Source organism: Aulonocara stuartgranti, assembly GCF_965226115.1.
Source record: "Aulonocara stuartgranti genome assembly, chromosome: 4".
Lineage (NCBI taxonomy): Eukaryota > Metazoa > Chordata > Actinopteri > Cichliformes > Cichlidae > Aulonocara > Aulonocara stuartgranti.
In genome coordinates, this window is record NC_138942.1 from 4,326,630 (window position 1) to 4,343,624 (window position 16,995).

A 16,995-nucleotide genomic window follows, 5' to 3' on the forward strand; every position below is an offset into this window, starting at 1 on the left:
TTGGTATCCCCCAGAAGAGCTAGAGGGTCCGCGGAGATGGAGGTCTGGGCATTACTACTTAGACAGCCGTCCTCGTGATCTGGACTGCGATGGATGGACTTATTAAGTTCTTGTCCTGTAGACACTTTAATGAATTATATTCAACTTTTTACATACGTTTCTATTTTCAGTTTCTTTTAGATTTTTACCTTAAGCTCTTAAACAGTCTTCAGATTTACTGTGTACTATACTATACCACTTTTTAATATCTGCATTATGCTTTATTTTTTTGGTTTTTCTGTCTTAACTCTGATAAAACTGAAAAGAAATATCTGCTGCTCAATGTCTCAGGTTTAAAATGGGCTGTTTTGGCTCACATCGCCGTTATTATATTATTCTGTGTTTACATTTCAAACACAATCACAGCACAACCTTGGAGAGTTGCCTATGTACAGAATAAGAGGAAAGACTCAATGGTATGGATTAGAAGAAGATTAAAGGATGAGACCAGGATCGCAGCACGGAAGTCAGAAGCCAGCATGAAAAGGCTATAATGACTGTAGTAATAGATGTAGGTGCAGTAAATCTGAGGATTACCACGAATGACTCATTGTTTCTGTGTGCGCCGCAGGCACGTAAAGCCCTGGCAGACAGGCAGAAGGATCTGGAGGTGAAGACCCAGCAGCTGGAAATTAAACTCAGCAATAAGACGGAGGAGGACATAAAGAAGGCCCGGCGGAAATCCACACAAGCAGGTCAGAGGTCAAAGTCTCACAAAAGTACAGTCGTCAAATAATAAATGGAAAATTCAGGGAATTTTATGTGAGGGGGGAAAGTTTACAGGAATCTGAAACAGCTGGATAAAAGAACAGGATAATGAAGTTTTAAAGCACATCTGTGAGCAGCTGGAAACGATAAAAGAGGTTTGTAAGTGGTTTTAGTTCCCCTTGTTCCTGGGGTAAAGGAGCAGTTTGACGTTTTGGACAGTAAACCTGTTTTTGTTTAAAGAAAGGAGAAGATGGAAACCAGCCTTATTGTTACCGTACCACTTTTTCTAACGTTTATGCTGAGCTAAGCTCACCTGGCTGCAGCTTTGTACTGCACAGGGAAGTCAAACTTACAGTAGCAGTCTAAAGTTTGCACACTCACGCGTTTGTGTAGTTACTGTTGCATAAAACTGATTACTCTACAACATGTAGTGTCAGTATTACTGCAGAATCACTGGCTGTTATTATCATTATCAGCTGTACTTAGCAGCTGCTTGCTGAGCACATCAGGATGACCCTGCCCAAACCTACTTGAGTATTTTAGAAAACTTACCTTTTTTTTATGCCTTTTGACATTTCGCTCACACATGTAAACATCTGTTTATGTCACTGAAGACTAAAGTTTTCAAAAACTCAAGTTCTGCACTCGCGTGTGGACAGGAAGTCGAATATTTGGTCCTCTAACATCACAACAGTGTGTGCCTTTATATCCTTTTTAGACGTTATTGTCATGTTATTGTTTGCATAATAACTTTCTAAGCTTCTAGTTGGTCAACTTTACAGTTAGGGTTCTATCGCTTAAGTAAAATAAATACATTACTTAAAAAATTAATTGGTTATTTTACATTAATAAATACATAAAGAAGTACAGAATTAAATGCAGAAATTCAAATTAAAAGTTAAATATGTGCAGAAATAAAACTGTTACTGTAAAGTACATTAATAAATAAATATTGATTTGTGATATTTTTTATGCATTTTTCATCCTCCATATCCATCTGCAGCGTGGAAGGCTTAAACTAAAATATCAGCCATATGTTCAATATTCTGCAGACTGTGTGGATGCATTGTTATTATGATGTGGGGGGTTTTCTCGCCAAAGAGAAGAAACTCTATGTTTGGCATCCTGATGAGAAAAGATCCTGTTGTAATAGTTTCCCTCCATATTTCTCCTCTGGAGAGGAAACGCTCTGCAGGAACTAATCTTTCTGTCCGCCCCTCAGTAGATTAGTCACGGTTCACAACACTAATCAATAACTTCCACGAGGCTCAGGTGATTGATGTCGGCTTTGTGCTGCTGCTACCTTAAAGTTGGGCCAAATACTACTCGCTGCTAAACACAGGGAGGTGTTTTACCCATTTTACCTGCACTGAAGGAATTTTAAAAAGCATCTATGGTTTTCCTCTTTTCCTAGCTCAGTGTAAGGATGCAAAGAGCTTAAACTTCCTGCCGTCTTTGGTCGGCAGTAAAGAAACTGGAAGGAGAGACTACATCAAAAGGATGTTTAGGATCATAGACAGTAGCTGCAGTGCTGTCGTCCAGTTTTGAAGCCTTAGAAGAGCATTTTCAACATCTTTCAAACTCAGTGTGATGAGCGAGGGACAGACTGCATGCTCAATGGCTAATGACTTTTCAGTCACAAGTCTTTACCCAATGAAACAAGTGACTGAGCCCATAATATCATCAGGAAAGTGTTTAGAGAGGTCCTGTACACTTCAAGAGGACCAGAAATCCTTTTGTTTTCACAGGTTTCGCCCCCTGGTGGCTATTAAATAGAATACAGGTTAGAGGCACTTGTGTGTCGTCTTCATTTTTCAGAGCCAGAAGCTACGTGCATCTGTTTTAACTGTCGACGTTTAGCGTGTATTGGAAATCCTGTTTACAGCCTCATATAAAGGCAACTGTCTAAGAACTGAGCTTGAACTAATAAAAACCACAGTGCTGATGAAATACAATATAACACAAACAAAACACAAACATAGCAACATCAAAGCAGTTTTATCAATTTACTATAAAAAATACAGTATTTCTATAATATAAAACACATAAAATGTTCAGTTTCTTTCAATTCTTTACTTGAATCATGTGAGGGGAGGAAATGAAAAAGTCATGTAAAACTTTACCTTCATCCTGTGAATATTTCACAGTTACAGGACCTCAAGGTCGAGGGCAGGTTGAAGTATGGCCCTTTGTTCCAGCACATATCTACAGAAGATTTCAGGGATGAAAAACAAATTTAAGCTCTGTTAAAAAACCACAACCATCAGTTTAATGTCGGCTGCGTAGAGGAACAGAAACAGCCATGAATATCTGAATACCTGAATATCTGTTCCTGATACGTCACAGCAGAAAACTACATTTTGGTTAAACTGTAAAGGGATCGTATCACATGATGGAGAGATGGCTGCTCGAATTATATCATATAAAAGGAGTTGCTTTTACCTACTGTTTGACATCCAGGCTCATCATTTAGCCGTGATTCCTTCTGGGTCAATTCATCTTTTATTAGATTATGTTGAATGTCCATATAATTATAATTTAATACTATACTGTTATTTACATTTTGATTATTTATTAAACACAAATTTAAAAGGGAAAAAAATATATCCTTCTTTGGTCATTCAGTACCCTTCGGTCATGATTTGTAAGAAGATTTTTTATTATTAAAGTAACTGTTTATATAACGCATTACTGCAGGGATGAAGCATGCTGATTAATACTGTTGTATGCCCCATAAAACTTAGTCACAGTCATTGTGGTCTACATAAATGAGACAGCAAATAAACTAAAATCTGAACAAGTTGCTCAAGGAAAAAACTTTAACAAGTACCATAAAGGCAAAAAGCTGTCCACAGCCTGAATATACAGATACAGCAACAAAATATCTCCTGAAATTTAGGATTTCTTCTGTGGACACCCACAATTAGACGTTCCGCTCACAGTAAAACAAAGCTGCCTCTCGACACGTGAAATGTCCTTACATCTGCTTATAGCTGAAGTGCAGTGTGCTGTAAACCGTTCATTAAACGCTTCTATCGTCTTGAAAGGTGCTAAACATTTATAGTACAGGTCGACGAGAAGCTGGGATTCATCTGTGATGGCGCTGCGCTCGCTGAATGCTGATCCCTGAGCGCCCTCTGCTGATCGTTACAGGCCTTGCAGCACGTGTTAACCAGCAGATCCACGATCATGCATTCAGAGCTGAAACAAAATAAAACACCATCAGCTGTTCTTCTCATCGTGTTGCTATGTGTTTTTTCCAGGTGATGACCTGATGCGCTGTGTGGACCTCTACAACCAAACCCAGTCCAAGTGGTTTGAAGAAATGGTGACAACCAGCATGGTAAACAGCTGTGTGTGATTCACGAGCCAAAAAGACCGAAACAAAATATGATGCATGTCTTCTCTTCTAGGTCTGAGCTGTGACACTTTATACTGTGTAATGTATACTGTACAGGAAAATCACAAATAAGTACAATTAGGTTCTGTAATTAGACTTTAAACATTTACACCAATGAACTAAAGGTGTTATGGTTTTTAACAGTGGACACTTAATAGCATTGTGTGCAGGTATTTGTCTAAAAAATATTATTTATCTGGTTTTAAATCATATTTATAACCTCTGAAAGATATAATATTTCCTAAATACTGTTGATATTATATTCAAATGTAAAAGTTAAGCTTGTGTTGAAAGAACCTCGGCCGTTTTATATATGAGGTCAGAGAAAAGAGCAAAAGCTGGATTTTTATTTCAACATATTCAGTGGTGGGATCTCTGCTCATTAATGAAGGACTGATAATCTGCGTGTAGTACAGCGGTTATCGGCTGTCTGTCTTACTAAGTAGGACATTTGTCTTCCCTTTTCCGTGTAGGAGCTGGAGAAACTGGAGGTGGAGCGGATCGAGTGGATTCAGCAGCATTTACGACAGTATACGACCCTACGGCATGAAACAGACATGTTCAACCAGAGTGTGAGTTTGTGGCAGTTTTAGCACTTTTTTGTGGTATTATTTTGGCTTCTGTTGTCATTTTGTGTCCTGTTTTTGTTCTTTTTTTGTAATGGTTTTGTCTTTTGGGGCGACCGTGGCTCAGGGGGTTGGGAATCGCATCTGTAACTGGAAGGTCGCCGGTTCAATCCCTGGGCTCTCTGTCCTGGTCGTTGTGTCCCTGGGCAAGACACTTTACCCTACTTGCCTACTGGTGTTGGCCAGAGGGGCCAATGGCGCGATATGGCAGCCTCGCCTCTGTCAGTCTGCCCCAGGGCAGCTGTGGCTACAACTGTAGCTGCCTCCACCAGTGTATGAATGTGAGAGTGAATGAATAGTGGCATTGTAAAGCGCTTTGGGTACCTTGAAAAGCGTAAATAAATCCAATCCATTATTATTATTATTATTAATAGTTTCTGCTTCTGTCTTTGCAGGTTTCTAGTCTTTGTGTAATCTGCAGAGCCTTTTTCTCACCTTATTTTTTACTTAATCACTTCAGTTTCTCGCTCAGTTTTCCTGGTAACTGTAATTCTGTGTTTCCTGCTGTTTTTTGATCACAAGAACTCTAAATCCGTCTCCAAAGCCACTGATGTTGTGTACTCATTTCATATTCACAGATGAAAACAGAAATCTCACCCTTAAGATTGTAGATGGCTTGTAAATGATGGATGTACCCACACACTTCGGAGCCAGAAGCTAGCGTCCCTAATTTATTCCACAGTAACACTGCAGTTCCCTTTTTTCCAGATCCAAGCAGAGACTGTCGGCGAGAGCCTTCAGTGTCAGACTTTGGAAAAACATCTTTTCAATCCCTGCTTTTTAGCTACATTCTATTAATTTGTAGTTCCGCATTATCCTTAAAACAGTTGGTTTTAATACTGAATGGAGTTGATTTGCTTCTTATAGACTCACATCACTGTATATCATAACTTTTTTTGTATTTAGAGTCAGAGTGAAAATATTGGCTAGTTAATCCACCTAAAACAGGTCACACATTGCAGTTTTCTTTGGGCCACATTCAGGCTTAGTCTGATGGAAGTATTTGGGGTAACCCATGCCACACCTCTCGCCTACACCAAGCCAGTGCCTTAACGAGGGTGTAAGTATCAAAAGTAGTACTAATATGATATATAAATAATTTCTGTGGCAAAAATAGGGGGAAAAATCCAAAGTTCAGCATCTCAAAGGGACGTGTTCCTTTTTTTTTGTCATGTATGATAAATTATAAAATGTGAAGAGGCCGCCTGGCAACGTACATTTTCTGAACCAAATGATTGAGGTGTGGGGAAAAAATCGATACAGCATAGCATCGCGATGTGTGTGTGGTGATATGGGAACAGTATGAACCAGAGGGCTCATCTCATGCACCGCTGTCCTATAATAACGTTAGCAAAGCAAACTTAAATCAGCTCAACGAGAAACCAACACTGAACACCATGACAATGCTACGTCCTAGTTTAGTTTTGGTGAGTAAATGGTTTCCCGGAGCTTGAGGGTGTTGCACACTCACAGCATCTTTAGATCACCAGGCACAGGTCTCCTGATACAAGGCTCAGTCTAACTTGGACTGACTGCAGTCACACTCAGAGATTGTTGTAGCTTTGCAAATAATTGAGTTTAGTGTATAAATGCAGACAGATAACCAACATGTTACCATCAGTGAATCAGTCTTTGCCACCAGCTGGTTTTATTCTGGTTACATTCCTATAGACCAGGAAGTTTGCTGAGCTCACATTTAGTAGTTAAATGTGGATTTCTGTCTATGTCAACATCATAGTTAATTGCTGTGTTATCAGTAACAGATTACATGTAATTGCCGACTTGACCCCATTCAGTAGCAGTCTGATGTCAGACGGTGACAGCGTTGGTATGCTTGACAATTTCATTTTGCAGAAAATAAGTAACTGAAGTGACACCTTTTTATTGGCTAAAACAGATATTAACAAAGTTTAACTTTGAGTCAAGATAAATGTAATTGCCATACTGAGCATATCGCAGAATATTATAAAAATCGCAATAAGAAGTTTTGTGATAACATCATATCGTGGACCGTCTGGTGATTCTCACCTTTACTGAACAACAGACTGAATAATCAGCTAATCGGTGCATTACGGGTCCGAGTAAACCATCAGCAGTGGTGTCACTGCTGTGATGCGACTTCGTGCTTCGTGCTTCTTGAGCTGGCGAGCGTAGGTGCTGTGACAGAGCGAGCCCTGGGCGATCCCGCGTCAGCCTTTGATGCAGCGCGCCGGCTGAGCTCTCTCAGATCCTCAGAGAAACCCGCCCAGACGTTCTGCTCATTTAGGGCCAAAGGCCTTTGAATGTGACGAGACGTTTTCTGTCAGCGCTGTAGGAAGCTTCCAGAACGAGGGCGCCTCTCTGCGTGAAAGCTGACAACATGAATACCGCAGAGGTGACAGACGCACCAGAGATGAAACCAATACAATCATCTGCAAGCAAAATATAGGACAGTTCAAGTCACACAGCTTTTACGTTTGGATTGCTCACTTTTTGTTTTCGTCTGCATAGAGGAAGATTTTAAATGTGCAGCAACACTGAAGCTCAATGAACCCGACTAATGAATACAGATGGGAGTTGCAGCCGTAGGCCACGGTAATCTCATGATCTGGTTTAGCCTCTGTTAGCACACAGACTTTATGGAAGACTCACAGTATTCTGAGTTAAAATCTCTGGTTCACATCATTAGTTCTTCTTCTTTTTCTTATCCTCCATATTCATCATCCTTTGTCCTGGTCACTCCCAGTTTAGATCTTAATATCTTCAGCTCCACTTCCTGTCTTTTTGCCAGTGCCATCATCTCTAATCCATACACCATAGCCGTTCCACCTTCGCTTTCACTCTTGCTGCTATCCTTCTGTCACAACTCACCCCTAACACTCACCTCCACCTGCTTCACCCTGCCTGCACTCTCCTCTTCACCTCTGTTGCTTTGGATGGTTGATCCAAGTTAGTTAAGGTTGCTTTTACTACCTCTGCTCCTTGGATGTTCACCTTTCCACCTGTCTCCCTCTCATTCAGACATCCTTTAATCACACATATGAACAAAACAAAACTACGCCCGTTTCGAGGTTAGCCAGGCGGCTAATGCTATCTACCGCCTGACTACCGAGGACAGTGACGTCATCAGCGAGAGACCGGTGACCAGCATCGCGGAGCATGACGTCCGAGCGGCACTGAGGAGAGTGAACACAAGGAAAGCGGCGGGGCCAGACGGTATCACCGGCCGTCTGCTGCGCTGCTGTGCTGACCAGCTAGCAGGTGTGTTCACTTACATCTTCAACGAGTCCCTGGCGAAGTCTGTGGTCCCCACATGCTTCAAAAGATCCACCATCATCCCTGTGCCCAAGAACAGCAAACCCTCATCCCTGAACGATTACCGGCCAGTTGCACTGACCTCGGTAGTAATGAAGGTGTTTGAGAGGCTGCTGAAGAACATCATCTCCTCCTCCATCCCAGACACCACAGATCCGCTGCAGTTCGCCTACAGATCCAACAGATCCACAGAGGATGCCATCGCCCACGTCCTACACACCACTCTCAGCCACGTGGACAAGAAACAGGGTAACTATGTGCGAATGCTGTTTGTTGATTACAGTTCAGCGTTTAACACAATAGTGCCCTGCAGACTGTTCACAAAGCTGAGGGATCTGGGACTTAACAGCCGTCTGTGTGCATGGGTGTTGGACTTCCTCACTGGCAGAACTCAGGTGGTGAGGGTGGGCAGGTGCTTCTCCAACAGCATCACCATCAACACAGGAGCACCTCAGGGATGTGTCCTCTCGCCACTGCTCTACTCCCTCTACACTTCAGACTGTGTGGCCACCCATGGCTCCAACACCATTGTGAAGTTTGCTGACGACACAGTGGTGTTGGGTGCCATCTCCAACAACGATGAGGCGGCCTACATGGATGAAGTGAAGAATCTGGCATCGTGGTGCCAGGACAACCACCTCCAGCTGAACGTCTGCAAGACCAAGGAGCTGGTGGTGGACTTCAGAAGGGGTCAGCACAGAGACTACAAGCCCATTATCATCAATGGAGCTCCAGTGGAGAGGGTGCAGTCCTTCAAGTATCTTGGTGTCCACATCTCCTCAGACCTGACATGGGCTGCCCACATTCAGGTCCAGACCAAAAAGGCTAGGCAGCGCCTGCATCACCTACGACAACTGAGGAAGTTCAGGGTCTCTCCAAAGATCCTCAGGATTTTCTATAGAGGCGCTGTGGAGAGCATCCTCACACAGAACATGACATCGTGGTTCGGGAACAGCTGTGTGAAGGACCAAAAAGCTCTCCAGAGAGTGATCCGTACAGCAGAACGCTGCTGCAGAATTGCTCTCCCCCCGCTTCAGGACACCTACACCAGGATATGCCGGACTAGAGCAGCGCAGATACTGAAGGACCCGTCCCATCCTGGCAACAAACTGTTCCAACTTCTGCAATCTGGTAGAAGGCTCCGCATCTTCCAGGCAAGGATAGAGAGACTCAAGAGGAGCTTCTATCCCCAAGCCATCCGTGCCCTAAACACACACACCCGCCCTCTCACATCATCTATAATTGACTGAGACAGGACTCTCTTCCAGACACTAAGCCAAGGCACAATGTACATTTCAATTCCTTTAATTTTAAATATGTTTATATTGTCTATCCTGTAAAATAGTCAGATATCTATTCATATTAATGTACAGAATTCACCTGCTTGCTGCTACTACTGCACATTCACCCAGTGTATATACTATATGTGTGTGTGTATATATATATATATATATATATATATATATAAATAATGTTCTTCCTCTACACCCCCCCCCCCCCCCCCCCCCCAATTTTTGCACATGTCGAGGAGCGTGTCAGACTACATTTCACTGTGTGTTATACTTGTATAACTATGCATGTGACAAATAATAAAGAACCTTGAACCTTGAACTCCCGACCATGGTCTCGGCCTCATGTTGCATTTCCGTTGGCTTGATTGAGGCTTACATTCTTTGCTTTGTGCAGCCGAGTGTGAAGTCCGAGGATATGAATCCCATCTGGAAAAAGGTGGATTCCCCTCTTGGACTTGTTCTTGCATTTTTGAGTTGCTCCAAATGTCCAAAATCTCATCTATGTACAGCATGATTTGCTTCTAGAATCATTTTTGGGATCACAGTTTGAATAAACTGCACTGGTTAACGTCTCTGAGAATAAGAGCTCCTTATAAAGAGAATTAGAGAAACAGGAAAAGAAGCACTGTTCTCCTGAATGTTTAAATTGTTTTCTGATCATTTGCAAGAGAAAACCTAAAAAGGTGCATGTTGGGTAAAGTTAAAAGCCTCATGTCACCAGGTGGGACAGGTAGCTGCTCAAAATAAGGTCTCCTTTTTGACATCCAGGCCACACAGACTCAAAAATGTGCTAATATTTGTGACACTGGGTGATGAGCTTCCTGATTTTCAGTCCTGAACATTTCATGTGGATATCTCCTGTACTTGTGGGGTTATGAGGGCTCAAAAACGCTGCATTTCGACCTCCTCCACTGCAGTTTGGGGGCCTGAAAAAAATCAGCTGATTGTGAAGAAGTCATTTGGGTCAAAGTCATTGATTTTGCAAGTAATGAAACATGTTGTTATATAAAAACTGTCACTAAAGTTTGTGGTTTAGTTTGTCACCAAACTCTTTTGGGATTTTTGGGCAGATTATCCAATCAATTGACCGCTCAGCACCTCCTGAGCACCTGACCTTTAGGTGTTTAACTCTGAATGAAGACTGAAGTTTTAAGGGGTCACATTACTGTTAATATCTTTTCAGATGGTTGAGCCCGTCGACCAGCTGCTGCAGAATGTGGATCCCGCCAAAGACAGAGAGCTGTGGGTGAAGGAGAACAAAACCGGCGATGTTCGGCCTGTGGATATGGACATATAGCTCGTCCCGGCCTGACCTGGGATCAGCTGTCCTGTCTTCAGTATTAAAACACATCCACAGAATCCAGGAACACTTGATGACACTGATTCGGGGACGGTGCATGTTCAGACCCCTGAGGTCTGCTCATCCTCTCTCTGAGTGGAACAGTGAGGAGGAAAACAGTCCAGCTAACAGTAACGGACCCAAGTACCAGCATGTTCCTTCTAAATTTAAACCCCATCATAATCCACATTAGCTTACTGAATGCCATTTAACATATTCTGCTGTTTACCTGTTGTAAAGTTGAGATTATTAAAAAAAATGTACGTATTTTGAATTGTTCAGTTTAGCGTCAGCCAACACTTTTCCAGTCTGAGTAAACCAAACAAAAAAAAAGTCTGATTATTGATATTATTTTGGATACTGAAGCATACTGAGAGCTTGGAATGATATATTTTCATAATTTGCTGGTCCATTTTGGTGGAAATGCATGTTTTGAATATATTGTTTTCACTGTACGTGGAGAGCTGCACACTCTGTGGAACCATGATGGCTGTTTCGGTGTAGTTTATGGAAGTTAAACAAGGTATTCTCTATCTTGTCCATAATTTTGGAGCTTTCTCCCACTTAAAAAAAGGAAAGTGTACAGCATAAATATCCAGAAACCTCAACTTTTCCAAGCATTTTGCAATCGGGATTTGATTACACTCAGCACAAGTCCCAAGATGGAGTCCCAAGATTTAGGCCAGGGTCTATTTTGAATCAGCGCGAAGGAGGAAAAGGTGGTCCAAATTACACTGAAACACCTTTTAGTGCCTAACGGTTATATACCTGGAATGTCCTTGATTTATTCTTCTCTGCATCGGTGTACATTTGTACATACTGGTTCGATGTTTGCACTGTTCAACGTCGTCTGTTTCACGTTTTGTCGACCCTTAAAGAGAAGATCTTTAAGGGTCGACATGCAGCGGGAAGTGCGAGGTGATAGAAATATCAGAGACTGCATGTAGACTACGTGTCCGTGTTTACATATATGTGTTTGTCTGTCGCGGTCTTTACATTTTGTTTGTTTTGGAATAATTTTTCTTTTCTATGTTCCCAGAAGGACAAAGTTAAATAATAAAGCTTTTAATCCAGCTGCCAGGCACTCAAAAAAAGTTGTGAAAAAGTAAAGAAATGCTTAGCTGCCTTATGAAAAACACTGACCGTTCGTCCCCTGCAGCACATTCAGACTTTGCTTTGACCCCCACCCCCAAAACGGCTTCATGTGTAGGTTTGAAATAGTGTATTTGTTGTAGAGGTTTTTATAAGTGTGTCTCAATGTTGTGCACTAAGTGTGACGAGTTATGTTCCAACTAAATGTTCTTGACCAGAATCCACAATGACATAACGGTTGAGTTAACTGCCCTTCTGTGGTGACTGTTTTCATTAACGTGAGTTTAATCCGATTTTCCCAATGTTTTTAAGAATGTTGGATCACAGGTGACCTCTGTCCCAACGGTGTAGTGAGGAATGCAGTGTCCAAAATAAATCTCCTCTTTGAAAATTAAATGCCACAGCGTGTCATTATGTAACTCTGCCAGGGGGGGCTGGGGGTTTAGAAATGGGCAGTTACATCTGCAAGATGTTTCATTTAAGATCTGATTGATGTGAATAAAAAAAATTTAAACTCATAAACCTGGTGAACATGTTTTATGTTAAACCTGCAGCTCATAACACTGCTCAAGTGTTTCTTACAGATTTTCATACAATGAATCCAAATATGATTATTATGGGGTTGGTTTTTTTTACATTTTACACCTGAATTATATTATTGAACAATGGCACAATCAATATCAGCTTTAATTCACGAGGTTTTCCAGACATCTAGCATGAACTGTTTGGGAATTATAGATGTTTTTTATAAAAAGCAGCAATGTGAAAGTTATATAGCCGTCTGTGGACCGGATCAGGGAAACTCCCCTTTATATCAATGTAAATATGTAAACTACACTCTTAACCCTGACGTATCTTAGAAAGTCTATTTTCAGCAGTACATCTCGTTTTTTCTGCATAACAGAGAAATGCTGCCACAAGTCTTTGGTCATAAATTACAACAATTAAATGTGTAAAATTACAGAGAATGTTCTGGTAGCTCATTGCCGAGGCTGTCCTGTAATTACAAAAAATGATTTTTGTTTGTTAATTTACAGAAATTGTCCTTTTTTAAGTACTGTGGAGCCATTGTAAAAAAGAAAAGAAAAAAAATTATAGTAGTGACAAAACAGGAAATCTTCTGTCATTTAATTGCTTATCTGTGTTTTGTAACATGAATGACTATGAAAAATGAAAATGAATGTCTTTATCATTAAGAAAATGCTGGAATACTTATTAAAAAATACTTTATAAGCCCCAAAAGTTTCAAAACTGGAGGCCCTCTGACCTTATGTTTCACACCTCTGCTCTAACTAAACTGAACAGCTGACAAGTTTGATGAGCATATGAGATCTGTTCCCTCATTATTCTGAATTAAACTGATACAAGATCTGGAGTTGATTCCAGGTGTTGAACTTGCATTCAGTACTTGTTCACTGGAAGAATGAATATAAGGCCCAGATGGTCACACAAGTGAAGGAGGCCGCTGTCAGGCTTCCAACATCAAGACCTGGAAATGTTCACAAACAGTGTCCTCTGTTACATCAAACACTGTATAGACACTGTCACAGTAGACAAGCAGATCCGGGTTTACACCAACCAAAAGCCATGGATGACCCGGGAAGTCCAGCAGCTGTTAAAAGAGAGGAACAGCGCCTTCAGGTCCGGAAGCAGGGAGAGCTACAGCAGGGCTAGAGCCAACCTGAAAAAAGGCATTAAGAAGGCCAAGGCGGACTATAGGAAGAAGATCGAGAACCACCTGGAGAGTAAGAACAGCCGGCTGGTGTGGCAGGGTGTCCAGCAGCTGACAAACTACAAGTCCAAATCAGGTATGGCTGAAGGTGACCCAGCATTGGCGGAGGAACTGAACATCTTCTTCACACGCTTTGAGGTCACTGCACCCTTTGCCTCAGAGGAACAGCTACACCATACAGCCCAAGGCAGCAGTACCATCATCACTCTGGAGGAGCATGAAGTGAGGCGCACCCTGCGGGCTGTTAACCCGAGGAAGGCAGCCGGCCCAGATGGCGTACCAGGACGTGTGCTGAGAGACTGCGCAGACCAGCTTGCCTATATTTTCACCAGGATTTTTAACCAATCCCTTGAACAGTCAAACGTCCCACCCTGCCTCAAGACCTCCACCATAATACCCTTGCCCAAGAAATCTCATATCTCTAGCCTAAATGACTATAGACCAGTGGCACTAACCCCGGTGGTGATGAAGTGCTTTGAGAAACTTGTGCGTTACCACATCACAGCAGCCCTACCCAGCAGCCTTGACCCACACCAGTTTGCCTACAGAGCAAACCGATCGACAGAGGACGCCATAGCAACAGCACTCAATGTAGCATTAACACATCTGGAGAGGCAAGGAAGCTATGTGCGTATACTCTTTGTGGATTATAGCTCGGCATTTAACACCATTCTTCCATACAAACTGGACGCCAAGCTAAAAGACCTAGGGCTTCCTCACAGCACCTGTAAGTGGATCAATAGCTTCCTCACCGACCGCAGACAGAGAGTGAGAGTGGGATGTTACACATCTCCAGCCCTAAATCTAAGCACTGGGTCGCCACAGGGCTGCGTGCTTAGTCCACTGCTCTACTCGCTTTATACACACGACTGCACCCCCGCCCACCAGAGCAACGCCATTGTAAAGTTCGCAGATGACACTACTGTGGTGGGGCTCATATCTGGGGGAGATGAGTCTGCCTACAGAGATGAGGTGGAGCGGCTGTCTTCATGGTGCAAGGATAACAACCTTCTCCTAAACACGAAAAAGACCAAAGAACTCATAATTGACTACAGAAGACACAAGACAGAAATCCAACCACTAATCATCAGCGACGACTGTGTGGAGAGGGTGGCAGACTTCCGCTTCTTGGGAGTCAGCATAGAGGGAAACCTATCCTGGAGTGTGAATACCTCTGAGCTACTGAAAAAGACACAACAGAGACTGTACTTTCTGAGAGTGCTTAGGAAGAACAACATCACACAGAGACTGCTGGTGTCTTTCTACAGAGCCTCCATCGAAAGCATACTAACGTACTGCATAGGCATATGGTACGCTAGCTGCACAGTGGCTCAGAGGAAAGCACTCCAGGGAGTAATCAACGCTGCCCAAAGGACAATCGGCTGCCCTCTCCTCAAACTGAAAGACCTACACAGTTCCCGCTGCCTCAAAAGAGCCCATAACATCATAAAGGACACCTCACACCCTGGACACTCCATGTTCGAACTGCTGCCTTCAGGTAAACGGTATAGAACAACATACACAAGGACTAACAGACTCAAACACAGTTTCTACCCAATTGCAATATCATGTCTCAATGCTACTAAAAGTAGATGACTTTCATTGCCCCTGTTGTCATTTGTGCCCTTGATGTTGGAATGCTTTCAGACATGTTTTGTTGGATGCGCTAACAAATTGACTGAGTGATTGATTGTTTGAGTGATATATCAACTAGGTCGTATGTTGAGTGTCTGTATGGGGCCTTAGGCCTGGATTGCTTGGGTGTATCTACGGTATGAGAATACTGTATTTTATATGTATTTCTATCTTTTATATCCTATCATTATAGTTTTTAAGTATTTAATTATAGTTTTTAAGTATTTATCTTTTGTGATGTTGCACTGACCAGAGACATCTTTCAATTTCATTGTACCTGTGACAATGACAATAAAGAATATTAAAAAAAAAAAAAAAAAATTCAAGTACCAACGACTAGAACCCATGGACACACGAACCAGTGATTATATTCGACTTAGGCTAAATTAACAAGCCCACAGATACTCGCATTTTGCAAGTTTCAAAAACAGCTTTAAACCTCAAATAATGCCAATAATTGCCAAATGATGGCAAATATGAGACCTGATCAGACTGGTACAACATACAGATTGGATTTAAACATTAAATAGTTAAGTTAAACAAGCTTACAGGTGAGTACTCAGCTATTCCACGGACACTGTGAAGTCTGTATAAAAGGCAAGGTAGAAGACCTGAGGACGGATAAAAGGACGGGGGTAAAAAAAGAAAAAAATCAAAATCAAATCAAATCAAAATTTATTTATAGCCTATAGCACATATTAAAAACAACAGTGTTGACCATAGTGCTTCACAGTCAATAAAAACATGAGACAATTAAAACAAACAATAGAAGAGGACAACAAACAATAGGTAACAACGCAACAAGCTAAAACAGCCAACTAGACAGAATCAAAAGCCAAAGTAAAAAAATAAGTTTTAAGACGTAATTTAAAAGACTGGATAGACTCGGCAGTGCGAATATGAACGGGGAGGTTATTCCAGAGTCTGGGTGCCACGGATGCAAAGGCCCGGTCGCCTCTCGACTTCATTCGAGTCCTAGGTTGTGCTAGGAGCCTATGGTTGGATGATCTAAGTGCCCTGTTGGGATTGTATGAATGGAGTAAATCAGAAATATAACTGGGCGCTAAATTATTCAAAATATTAAAAGTGAACAAAAGAATTTTAAAATCTATACGATATTTAACAGGGAGCCAATGTAATTTGGCTAAAATTGGAGTTATGTGTTCATGAATTCTCGTACCTGTTAAAAGACGCGCAGCTGCATTTTGAATTAACTGGAGCCGGCAAAGAGAGGAGTGTTGGAGGCCCGAGTAGAGGGAGTTACAGTAGTCCAATCTGGATGTAATAAATGCGTGGATAAGCTTTTCAAGATCTTTTAAAGGAAGAAACGGCTTTGCTTTGGAAATCTGACGCAACTGGTAAAAGCTGTTTTTTACCACAGTGGACACCTGTTTCTCGAGTTTAAAAGAGCCATCCAGGAACACTCCGAGGTTTCTTACAGTGGCAAGGCAAGGCAAGGCAAGGCAAGTTTATTTGTATAGCACAATTCAACAACAAGGTGATTCAAAGTGCTTTACAGAGACATTAGAAACAAGAACAAATAAAAAGCATGATTTAAAATTGTGGACGAAGGATGGCTAGCGAGAGGGCCTAGGGCATCAGCTAACTGGTCTAGCGGAGTGTGACTACCAAAGACTATGATTTCGGTCTTATTCTCGTTCAATGTAAGAAAATTATGTGATAACCAAATTTTAACTTCATGCAAACAGTTGAACAGAGGTTGCAAAGAAGCAGTCACATCAGATTTCAAAGGTAAATAAATCTGGATATCATCGGCATAACAGTGAAAGGAGATGTTATGTTTTCTAAAAATTAATCCCAACGGCAACATGTACAAA

General features: G+C 41.8%; 1 protein-coding gene across 4 annotated transcripts in view; it reads left to right on the forward strand.

Annotated features, from left to right (window-relative positions):
- Window positions 1-12,312, forward strand: part of gas7a (growth arrest-specific 7a) — a 57,793-nt gene extending 45,481 nt beyond the window's left edge. For all 4 annotated transcript variants that reach the window (XM_082531051.1, XM_082531053.1, XM_082531052.1 and 1 more), the window contains 4 exons: window positions 611-734; window positions 4,011-4,090; window positions 4,621-4,719; window positions 10,543-12,312. In XM_082531051.1, the coding sequence (XP_082387177.1) occupies window positions 611-734; window positions 4,011-4,090; window positions 4,621-4,719; window positions 10,543-10,656 (417 nt within the window). In that variant the 3' untranslated portion in view covers window positions 10,657-12,312. The remainder of the gene's footprint in view (window positions 1-610; window positions 735-4,010; window positions 4,091-4,620; window positions 4,720-10,542) is intronic.
- Window positions 12,313-16,995: the final 4,683 nt, after the last annotated feature.